This window comes from Pygocentrus nattereri, chromosome 17, assembly GCF_015220715.1.
Source record: "Pygocentrus nattereri isolate fPygNat1 chromosome 17, fPygNat1.pri, whole genome shotgun sequence".
In the NCBI taxonomy this organism is placed as follows: domain Eukaryota; kingdom Metazoa; phylum Chordata; class Actinopteri; order Characiformes; family Serrasalmidae; genus Pygocentrus; species Pygocentrus nattereri.
The window spans coordinates 4,420,933-4,433,360 of NC_051227.1; the positions used below are offsets into that span (position 1 = coordinate 4,420,933).

A 12,428-nucleotide genomic window follows, 5' to 3' on the forward strand; every position below is an offset into this window, starting at 1 on the left:
ATTATAATCCCCTGTAACATAACTAAATCAAAGCAGTTGAATCTTCACCTTTAGTTGGATGCCGTTTCACTCTAACAGATAAAGAGGAGTGTGGGTGTGTGTACCAGGTTTATACAACATTGTGGGGACCAAAACCTGTCTATGCACTACATTGTGGGGACTTTTCTTCATTATGGGGAACACAAGCTGATCCCCACATTGTAAATCATTAAATTTTAATGTAAAGACATATTTTATGGTTAGAGCAAGGTTAGGGTTAGAGTTAAGGTAGTAGTAGTTAGGGTGAAAGCTTAGTTAACGCTCCAGGAAAGGACTGGAAGCCTATGTAATGTCCCCACAATTCACAGAAAAAAAATGTGTGTGTATGTGAGTCAGATTAACCTTCCCCCGGGTGTTGAATATTTACTGCAGGTCAGGTACCTGTGCCTCAGGTAAAGATAATTTAAGCTGCATTAGAGTCCAGTCCAATTACAATGACTGACCAAGAGCCTCAAGGAACCAAACGGGCCCTTCTTTCAGAAACAGCAGCTATTTTACATCAGCCTAATGAAAAACTGTAGAATCAGAATCAAGCTTTAGGAATTTGGTGTTGGTTACAGGAGCTCACAGTGCACAGTATCAGACAGAAATTCACATGTAGGGAATAAGATAAAATAAATATAAAATAAAGTAAAATAAAAACCTGCACTCCTACCATCACTCACTCAGACACACACACACACACACACACACACACACACACACACAGTCATACCTGTAAACCTTACATTGTGCAAAGTATGAGTCAAAAGTTAAAGTGCTGAGTGCAGCAGCAGTTAAAGGGTGTATAGTGGCAGAGAAAGAGATCAATTTAGAGTCGGTTATTCATTCAGCCTAACGAGAAACTGTAGAACAGACTCAGTTTATATCACAATACCTACATTTAGAGTCGGTTATTCATTCAGCCTAATGAGAAACTAGAACAGACTCAGTTTATATCACAATACCTACATTTAGAGTCGGTTATTCATTCAGCCTAATGAGAAACTAGAACAGACTCAGTTTATATCACAATACCTACATTTAGAGTCGGTTATTCATTCAGCCTAATGAGAAACTGTAGATCAGACTCGGTTTATATCACAATACCTACATTTAGAGTCGGTTATTCATTCAGCCTTATGAGAAACTGTAGAACAGACTCGGTTTATATCACAATCCCTACATTTAGAGTCGGTTATTCATTCAGCCCAATGAGAAACTGTAGATCAGACTCGGTTTATATCACAATACCTACATTTAGAGTCAGTTATTCATTCAGCCTAATGAGAAACTGTAGAACAGACTCTGTTTATATCACAATACCTACATTTAGAGTCAGTTATTCATTCAGCCTAATGAGAAACTAGAACAGACTCAGTTTATATCACAATACCTACATTTAGAGTCGGTTATTCATTCAGCCTAATGAGAAACTGTAGAACAGACTCGGTTTATATCACAATCCCTACATTTAGAGTCGGTTATTCATTCAGCCCAATGAGAAACTGTAGATCAGACTCGGTTTATATCACAATACCTACATTTAGAGTCAGTTATTCATTCAGCCTAATGAGAAACTGTAGAACAGACTCTGTTTATATCACAATACCTACATTTAGAGTCAGTTATTCATTCAGCCTAATGAGAAACTGTAGAACAGACTCGGTTTATATCACAATCCCTACATTTAGAGTCGGTTATTCATTCAGCCCAATGAGAAACTGTAGAACAGACTCGGTTTATATCACAATACCTACATTTAGAGTCAGTTATTCATTCAGCCTAATGAGAAACTGTAGAACAGACTCGGTTTATATCACAATACCTACATTTAGAGTCGGTTATTCATTCAGCCTAATGAGAAACTGTAGAACAGACTCGGTTTATATCACAATACCTACATTTAGAGTCGGTTATTCATTCAGCCTAATGAGAAACTGTAGAACAGTGACTGAACAGCAGGAGAAAATAGAGGAAACAAGAAGAGAAAAGGAGAAAAGTTTGCAGTAACTTTCACCACTTCTTCCATTCCTTTGTTTCCATGGTAACGAGAGGAGTCCTGAAGTGCGGCAGCGTTAAAAGAGATGATTGTTAGTGTGAATTCTGCTCCTCTGTCTCTGAGCAGGCTGGAGGTTCTGCAGGTGTAAAACTGCACCTACACACCAGGTGCTATTAGTGCAGGACAGAAGCAAACACTGCACCAGAAATGATACTGTGACAAATCAGGCTTTAACATTGATATATGTAAATGAGCTCTACACTGATTTTTTAGCACTTAGCTGCTAAAGACTGAATGGGTGGGGCTAAACTGTTGTTGGCTGAATGGGTTGGGCTAAATTGCTGTAGGCTCAATGGGTGGAGCTAAACTGCTGTAGGCTGAATGGTGGAGCTAAACTGCAGTAGCTGAATGGTGGAGCTAAACTGCTGTAGACTGAATGGGTGGGGCTAAACTGCAGTAGCTGAATGGGTGTAGCTAAACCGCTGTAGGCTGAATGGGTGGAGCTAAACTGCTGTAGACTGATTGGTGGTGCTAAACTGCTGTAGACTAATTGGTGGTGCTAAACTGCTGTAGAGTAATTGGTGGTGCTAAACTGCTGTAGGCTGAATGGTGGAGATAAACTGCTGTAGGCTGAATGGTGGAGATAAACTGCTGTAGGCTGATGGGTGGAGCTAAACTGCTGTAGGCTGAAAGGTGGGGCTAAACTGCTGTAGGCTGAATGGTGGGGCAAAACTGCTGTAGGCTGAATGGTGGGGCTAAACTGCTGCAGGCTGATGGGTGGAGCCAAACTGCTGTAGGTGGTCTTGTTTCTCACCACAAGTTAGGAAATCCTAAAGTACTTGATCAAGGTTGATGATCAGCTGTCATGAGCTGTCATCTGTTATTTAGCAACCAACATTATATCAAAACAAAAAAAATTGTGTTGAACTGGAAGTTGCCAGGAGTTAGGAATGCTGTGACAGCACCCCCTGCTGTTTAATGGGGCATCACTGACCCACAGTTTCAGTTTCCATTTCCTCAAATGCTTTAGTCGGCTCTGCTTATTCCTCCTAATAAACAGACACAAGTTCATCTCCCTCTCCTCATTATTCATCACCATCACTGTAATATTTTATTTGGCAAGTTTTCATTGACATCAACAAACAGAGGCAATGAGAGAGAATTGAATAAAATGTGATTCTAACTGCAGAGCCAGAGAATTACCACTGTCACAAATAAAGCAGTGTTTATAACAGTTTATACTAATAGCTTAGTTATGCTGTCTGTCACAGCTGTCCAAACATGATAGAAAGTGAAGGTTAAACGAGTTTAAGTCAGAGTTGGTTGGCCCTATAAGCTCACACTACACACACTACATAGGACCCTGCAAATCACATAAGGGCCCCGCCTGCCCTTTGTGTCAAAGCTGCTTATTATTTACAACTTTGATGAGATGAGGAAATACTATTACAGTAAAATGAACAGCAATCGGGTCAGTTTGACGTAAGCAAACTACAGTAACACTTAAAAAATACAAACTGATTTGCCAATTTGATGAACGCTGACGTTTACAAACTGCAGCTTGGTAAATAACTATGCCATGCGGAAACATGTTCATATTGTGACTGGATCATACTGTGACGTGTTCTGTGTGACCAGAAGGTCACCGTTCGATCCCCTGAGCCAATAGTATGTGACTGAAGTGCCCTTGAGCAAGAGTGTTACACTACACGGATGGGTTAAATGCGGAGGTGAAATTTCCCGTTGTGGAGCTAATAAAGGATAACTTATTTATTTACTTATATGCACATGTACTAAATTAAGCTCACACTTCGTAGCAGCAGCCTCTGTGGAGTAAAGTTCAGTCCAGACAGTATCTGGCCATCTCACTCCTCATAGAAGCCCTGTCCCCCGCAACCTACCCCTGGAGCTAGGCCTGGGGGTAGTGTTCCTTGGCGAGGGCCTGGTGGCCAGGCAGCCTATGTAACCAGGCTGGGCTCAGCTCAAAGAGGCAACGTGGGGAGACCCACCACCTGCAAGGTCCAGCATGGGGGAGCGTTGCAGTGCCATATAGGCAGTGGGAGATTGCAGGGAGGCCCTTGGTGGCCTTGACCCCTGTGGCAGAAACCCCTGTGTCAGAAAATAGATATAGTTGGGCTCACCTCCACAGTGTCAGCTCTGGAACCAAACTCCTGGATAGGGGTTGGTCCCTCTCCTACTCAGGGGTTGCACAGGGTGAGAGGTGCCGGGCAGGTGTGGGGATACTCACAAGTCTCCAGCTGGTGACCATGCAGTTGGAGTTTGTCCCGGTGGACGAGAGGGTTGCCACAATGCGAATTAAAATCACAGAGAGGAAAACTCTGACTGTTGTCTGTGCTTATGCACCAAACAACAGGTCAGAGTATTCGGCCTTCTTGGAATGAGTGAGCGGGGTTCTGGAAAGGTTCCCGCCTACAGACTCCATAGTCTTACTGGGAGACTTTAATGCTCATGTTGGCAATGACAGTGCCAGGCATAATTGTCCATAACGAACACCAAGTTCAAACACAAGGATGTTCATAAGTGTACATGGTACCAGAGCTCCTTGGGTCAAAGGTCAAAGATCGACTTTGTTGTCGTTTCATCTGACTTGGGATCATATGTTCTGGACACTCGGGTGAAGAGAGGTGCTGAGCTGTCAACTGATCACCATCTGTGAGTTGGATCAGATGGCAGGGAAGACTGATGGTCAGACAAGGTAGGCCCAAGCGAATAGTGAGGGTGATCTGGGAACGACTGTCAGAGGCCCTGTTCGGAATGATTTCAACTCCCATCTCCAGAAGAGCTTTTCTCATTTCCCGCAGGAGGTAGGAGACATGGAGTCTGAATGGACCCTGTTCAAAACCTCCACTGTGGAAGCTGCCAGGCATAGCTTGAAAATATATAGAGGAAATATGGGGGAGCCAGTTTCAAAGGGCCTGATGCAAATGAATATAAAAGGGATCAAATTAATAACAGTATCATTGATTTTTAATGTGCTGTGCTTAGGTGTGTCAGTAGAGGAGTAAACATTGATTGACTGATGGGGAGGACACCTTTGCAGAGGAGCCCAGGGAGCTCAGGACTGGCTCTGGTTACAGTATTTAGGACATTTAGTCTAGTTAGGATGTTTGTGTGATATTATTTTCTTATCTGGATGATGAGATTATGAAGTTAGGAACTATTATTCTGTAATAGGTACTGTCAAATTCAGTCCTCACCGAAGTCATGGAGACCAAACACATCAGATTTTAGAGGATGCTTGGGTAATATGACCCTGGATGATAAACAGTTACCCATGCACATTAGCAGGAGTTTGTAGGTTCTTGAATTTCCCCTACAGTTCTTTTTCATTAAAGCAGAACTCCAAAGGTCGTCAGGCTCTTCTGATAATCGGTAATGATTTATAGTCTTCTAGTCTTTCTTATATTCGGCTTTGATCTAAATCAGAAAGCTCAGAAGCGGAACAGCCCTGATTAATGATTTCCACTTTGTTTACAGTCATGATAATTAACTTGGCAACTATGTCACTGCTAACATTCATAGAGAGAGAGAGAGAGAGAGAGAGAGGGAGAGAGACAGAGACAGAGAAAGAGAGAGAGAGAGAGAGAGAACGAGCGAACAAGAAAGAAAGAGAGAAAGAGAGAGAGAGAGAGAGAGAGAGAGAGAGAGAGAGACTCCTCTAGGACTCTTTGACAACCTAGAACTCTAAATAAAGGGGATTTTCAAAATTTCTGCATAATTAAATGGTTAAACAAAGGTTCTAGATAAACTTTGAGTCAGAACTGTTCACAGTGGTGGTGATAGGAACCAGACATCCACCTCTAAAAGCTCCTAAAAGCACAGAAAGTTCCTACAGTAAATGGTTCTGAATTCACTGCCTGATGACTGAGACGCTGTTTTATGATTGTTTTGAGAACTTTCATCATTCATGGTGGAGGCATACATAATTTGCACAGAGCTGTGAGGCAAAATAGTCCCCAAACCAGAAATGATTTTCTCTACCACTGAACGAAGAAAAAATGGTGGAATCAACACACTATACTCTTTTTCTAGAATGCATTAATTATTTATTTGGTGTATTATTTCCCAGGAGTGGAAGAATTTTACCAGCACAACATTCTTAAATACAAAGCTCATAAACCAATTAGTAAAATACAGCCTTTGGTGACAAATTTATAAAGACATTTTAAATATTTAAACAGATTTACTCATTTTGTACAACATTATAATTTAACTCACATGGACTATGTGTTACTGCTGTTTGAGGAACAGTGCAGCGCCACACTGGATCCACTGGTCCTGATTTCCTCCGCAGGGCAGCTGGACATTAGTGACCACACGCACTCTCTCCGCACTCGTATAAACTGGCAACCACACACACTCCTCCGGGGAATAACTACCTGAAACACTCTGAAACACAAACACACACAATTTATTACGTTTCTTGTGAGGTTCTGCTTCGGCTCCAGTGATAATTTCACAACATGACTTTTAACACTCAGGCAGATAAAAAAGAAGCTATTAGTCTGGGCTGATAATTGATTTTATCTGTGATATAATTTAAATAATGTTTTTACTTGTTTATCTTGAGCATTTCCTTTCATACAATCACTATAAAACATGGTTTGTCTAAAATGTATGCAATAGAAAAAACTGCACTGGACATATAAGCAGAACATCAATAATTAACTACTCACATCCATACTTTACAACCACTCTAAAAGATTATAATGCTGAAATAAATCAGATAAACTACCACATGAGAGGAGAGAGTAAAATGAGAACTCATTCAAAAGAATGGCCAATTAGTTAGTCTATATTTTGTTTTCAAACCAAATGAATGTAGGTTGTTATGAGTGTTAATATTAATGTTACTGAATGTTAATTACCATCACTAAAAATGTGAGCTATATGTTAAGGCTATGTGGTATTCACATGTAATTCATAACTGAATTTGGATCATGATGATATTGTTTATCACCATAACTGCAGAGGATAATCTAGTGGTGTGTGTGTAGGTACCTGTGGAATCCAGGCCATGTAGCATGCAGGTACGGCAGACACACTGGGAGAATCGTGCTGGTTCTCACTCAGACGGTTTCCATCAAACATACAGCCCTCCAACTGTAGCCCCCCAACCTACACACAAATATACACACAGGGAGGAGGGCTACAATGAAATTCAGTGAAACGGTTTCATGTTTTATATGCATTTCAAAAAGACTTATCCAATAATAACTAACCAAAGAGACCTGACTAATGATAACAAAAAGACCCAAACAAGAATAACTAATCAAAGCGAACTGTCTCAGGATAACTAACCAGAGGCCTGTCCAAGAATAACTAACCAAAGACCCCAAAGTCACCTGACCAAGGATAACTAACCGAAGAGATCTTTCCAAATATTACTAATCAAGGAGAACTGTCCAGGAATAACTAACCAAAAAGACCTGTCCATTGATGTCTAACAAGAGAGACTTTTTCAGGCATAACTAATCAGTGACTTGTCCATGGATAACTAACAAAAAACACCTAACTAAAGATAACTAACCAAAGAGACTTGACCAAGGATAACTAACCAAAGAAACCTTACCAAGGCTAACTAACCAAAGAAACCTTACCAAGGATAACGAACAAAGAGACATGTTCAAGGATAACTACCCAACCAAAGAGACCTGTTCAAGGACAACTAAGCAAAGAGACCTGTTCAAGGATTACTAACCAAAGAGATGTGTTCAAGGATAACTAATCAGAGACTTGTCAGAGCATAACTAACCAAAAATACCTGACTAAAGATAACTAACCACAGAGACTTGACCAAGGATAACTAACCAAAGAAACCTTACCAAGGATAACTAACCAAAGAAACCTTACCAAGGATAACGAACAAAGAGACATGTTCAAGGATAACTACCCAACCAAAGAGACCTGTTCAAGGACAACTAAGCAAAGAGACCTGTTCAAGGATAACTAACCAAAGAGATGTGTTCAAGGATAACTAATCAGAGACTTGTCAGAGCATAACTAACCAAAAATACCTGACTAAAGATAACTAACAAAAGAGAACTGTCCAAGGATAACTAACAAGAGAGCTGTCTAAGGATAACTTACCAAACAGACCTGTCCAAAGATACCTAACTGAAAGAACTGTAGAAGGATAACAAACTTAATGGGCGTGCACCTTCACTTGTAGTTTGGCTCCAGCTATCTGACTCTTCCACGATGCCACAAACTTCAGACTGTCCATAGAGCAGCCCATACACCTGAATACAGCAAGATAGAAAATTGCAAATGATTCCACATACATCTGCACACCAACCTCACTCACAAATTCTAAACTGTCCACTGTAAATGTCAACATTGATATATTTTTAAAAACTGAATTAGTTTTAATTTTATTTAGTTCCATTTTTAAATTTTAGTTTAGTTTCAATGAGTGTTAAGACTGTATTTTGCATATATGTAAGAATGCATACTTCTTGCAGCATTATTTTATTTGTTTAAACGTAAAACCTGAGCATGAAAATAATGTGATTTTCACAGAGATTCCAATGTCCAGTGAAAGCAACAGTATCTGCATGTTCCAACCAGTGAGTATATGTATCATCTACACTATAATACCAAAAGTATGTGGACACACCTCCTAGTTATGGAGTTCAGGTTTCAGCCACACCCATTGCTAACAGGTGTATAAAATCAAGCACATAGCCTTGCAGTCACCATAGATAAAACACTGACGTAGAATGGGCTGTACTGAAGAGGTCTGTGACGTCAAATGCAGCAATGTCATAGGATGCATAGGATTTGTTACCAGAAGTCAGTTCGTGAAATTTTCGTCTTGCTAGATCTGTAAGTGCTATTACTGTGAAATGGAAGTGTCTAGAAGCAACAACAGCTCAGACCCAAGTGGTAGATCATGCAAACTCACAAGGCGCAGCTAAAGTGTGTAGTGCATAAATATCACCTATCTCCTGATGCATCATCCACTCCAGAACATAAAAATAATGTGATTTCCACACAGTGCATGCAGTTTCCACACTGGTGCCTCTAAGCAACATCTGCACAAAAACTGTGGATCAGGAGCTGAAATCATGAAACAGCCTTACATGGCCATAAGTTCCTGATGATTGATAACAGAGAAATATGTTATCACATGTAGGTGGTTTATCAGGAAGGTTATCGGAGCTTGTTTCAGTTGACTGAGCTCTGCTCTGACTTATCAAGTGCAGTTTCAGGTGGAGTTGCTGTGCCATTTGCACTGAGGTACATTTCTGAAGCACAAAATCAAGCTTATGCTCTTTAATAAGAGCTCGAATCAGAAGAGTTTTGTTATTTAGTGACCCGTGTAACACGAGGTTTAATTTGCAGCTTTATTACATCAAATTTTCTAATTCCACAGGGTTTCATGACCCTAATGGTGTTACTGGAGCAAATTGTTGTACTTTTTTTGGTGTTTTCTCTGTCTCAATATTGTGGGAATTATTTATACTGTCTTTAATTACCAGTTTAGGCATCATTCTCCCTTCAGTATGAAATTAAGTCTCTGTTTGTTAGTTGTGGTGTTCGAGGTACTTGTGAACACTGCTAATGTTTACATGGCCTGAGTAAGAAGAATGAAACCTGATGGACTTCTCTGTCTTTCTCCTCCCAAAGCTAATTTCTTTAGTTTTGTAGTGTGAAGACTGGCTTACCCCAAGCAAAATGGTGGTTCCCTTCTTCAGATACCAGAATGCTATGGGATATACCGCCAGCTGAGCACAAGATGTGGACTCAAGTGCAGAGCAGTACAGACTCAAGAATGTAGGAAAAAAGAAAAGCTAAGTTGCACCAAGCGAGACTTAAAATAGCAACATCGCGATGTAGGGGTTAGTGCTTTACCACTGAGCTACCACAGCAATGCTATAATGAGTGTCGAGGAGGGTTGATAATGTCATGACTGGTTCCTCCCACTCCCCCATGTGCCTTGTTTACTTCCCGGTCATCTATCCCGTCATTCCCGTGTTTCTTTGTTTCGATTTTCACCATCCTGCCCCCTTGTTTTGTGACTCTGCCCCTGATTGTTTCCACCTGTGTCTTGTGATCCCTTGTGTTATATAAGCCCCATGTTTGCCCTGGTCTGTGTTGGTCTTTGTTTGTAGGCCTGTTTGATGTGATCTGTTTGAGGTTCTATGTTCATTATTGTCATGTCTGTCCCGCAATCTCTCCATGTTGGCTATATGAACCTGGACTGTTCCGACTACGACCCTGGATTTGCCCAAAATAAATCTCGCTTTACTCAGCACATGCGTCTGCATCATCGCTCCACGTTACAGATAAACAAAAGTGGGGGAGGTTAAGGCCAAACAAAAGAAACGGCAGAATAGCATCTTCAAACAATAGAGTTTCAGAAGTCACAGAAAGGGCACTCAAGAAAGAGATACTCAAGAAACCAGTATTCAAGATTTGAGAGAGGAAGCAATACTGAAAATACAGGCTTAGTCAGAGACATGCACATGGCACAGTGAAGACTAAGAAGAAGACAGCATGTGAGCATCCCTTAAGTAGAGTGCCCACAGCTGTTACCACTCCGCCTTAACTACCCCTTAGTAGTGCCCTGTCATCCCCAAGCGGCTAGAGGTGGCCCAGCATGAGGCTTGGACATTCCAAGTTTATGCATTTAGTATGAACTGAGATGTGGCTGCCACACATTCCTCTCTGCTATTTTCTGCCCTGCAAAAAACTTTTTGGCAGATGCCTCGTAGTTCAGGTTGCAGTCTAAAGACTGATGAGAGGGCTACAATCAGAACAGCATAAAGCACTGCAGCCAGGCTTCAGCCTGCACGACGAGACGAAGGGTCAAACTAATAGAATGATTTGATGGCGCTAAATTAGTCTTAGAAATAAATAACTTGTTAAAAATGTGTTAACTTTGGTGGCCCTAAAACACACATTTATTCTGTTGAGTCCAAACTTTGACAGAGACAGTATCCCCATACAGTAGTCAGTACAGGTGTGTACAGGTGAGTTACCTGGCGGTCTCCTGTCTGAGGGCGTTGAGGAAGGTATCCGGATGGAAAAGTTCAGAAAGATCCAGAATGTCACTCAGCAGTGTGTTCTTCTCTACTCTCTCCATCCAGCTCTGTTAAAAACACACACACACAGTAAAAATTATAATTGTGTGTGTACAGCTGTTGTTTGTGTACATATGTGTTTATTCAATCATTAAATTAATCAACGGATCTTGGTGTGGGACGCAGGTGAGCCACTACACCTTGTTTATATACACACACACACACACACACACACACACACACACACACACACACACACACACAGTCCCTCTGAGATGGGGCAGCAGTGTGCCAATTCAAATGCTTAATTATTTTTTTACAATTTTATGTCACACTGTGGCCGTTAACAGGAATATGCAGTATCCCAATATTTAGCATTTAGATGTATTTTATATTTCTTCTGTTCTTTATTACGTGGAAGGTGAAGTGGACTTACTCTATAAAACAACATCTCATTAATCTATTATTTACATTTAATATATCTGCTACTGAAGGAATTGATAAAATCCATGCGATGGCTGGAGTGCAGCAAAAAGTCAACAATCAAACCTGTGCTATTCTAATTGCATTCTTCATTACCAATGATCGCTGTAGGTAATGAAGAAAGACCTTGCATCTCCAGTTTTGTCTTGTTTCAGTTTTTGACATAATTTGAAAACACCTGTTGCTCTTTACATTGTTTACATTGTAAATTTATGATGAATGGACCTGAAGAAATGACCTAAAATAACTTGAAAGAATGTTGACAGTGACTTACATTAAAAGCAGTGCTTTAGGAAAAAATTAGGATTAGGAAAAAATCTACTTTACTTTTAATGTAAGTCAATGGAACCAGAATTTTTCCAAGTAATTCTGGTCCATTCATTATGAAATGTTCACATAATCCTGTGAACACAATCACGTAGAACTCCTGTATAGAAAAAAAAGACGCATCAAGATGCAGCGATAATCGTTTTATAATCGCATCGCAGCATCTGAATCATAATCGAATCGAGATTCACCTCTAATATATATATATAATATACACTCACCGGCCACTTTATTAGGTAGTAAAATGTTTGACCCCCTTTTGCCTCAGAACTGCCTTAATTCTTTAGTCCATTTTACCATCTTGGTTGTATGTGTCTCGGCACATGCTAATGTGCTAGTACAGGCTAAACATATAATACAAACAAAAACACAGACGTAACTTTGCTCTGCTTTAATCTTTAGCTCAGCTGTAGACACTTTTCTTGCCTCACCAGCTGGAAACTTTTCCATGAAAGTAGAACAGTTTACTGTATAATGCCTCTCAATGTTTACGAGTTCCTACATTTTACGAGGCTGAAGTTGCTTCTCATTTTCCAGCTTGTTTGAAT

General features: G+C 40.4%; 1 protein-coding gene across 2 annotated transcripts in view; it reads right to left on the reverse strand.

Moving 5' to 3' along the window:
- Positions 1-6,083: 6,083 nt before the first annotated feature.
- The window catches only part of LOC108413322 (cytoplasmic dynein 2 heavy chain 1), a 181,046-nt gene continuing 174,701 nt past the window's right edge, over positions 6,084-12,428 (reverse strand). Inside the window, exons 89-92 of one of the 2 annotated variants that reach the window (XM_037546719.1) lie at positions 11,029-11,138; positions 8,202-8,283; positions 7,043-7,159; positions 6,084-6,430 (exon numbers count right to left, since the gene is read on the reverse strand). In XM_037546719.1, the coding sequence (XP_037402616.1) occupies positions 6,272-6,430; positions 7,043-7,159; positions 8,202-8,283; positions 11,029-11,138 (468 nt within the window). In that variant the 3' untranslated portion in view covers positions 6,084-6,271. The remainder of the gene's footprint in view (positions 6,431-7,042; positions 7,160-8,201; positions 8,284-11,028; positions 11,139-12,428) is intronic. The other variant, XM_037546720.1, reaches the window with a different exon arrangement.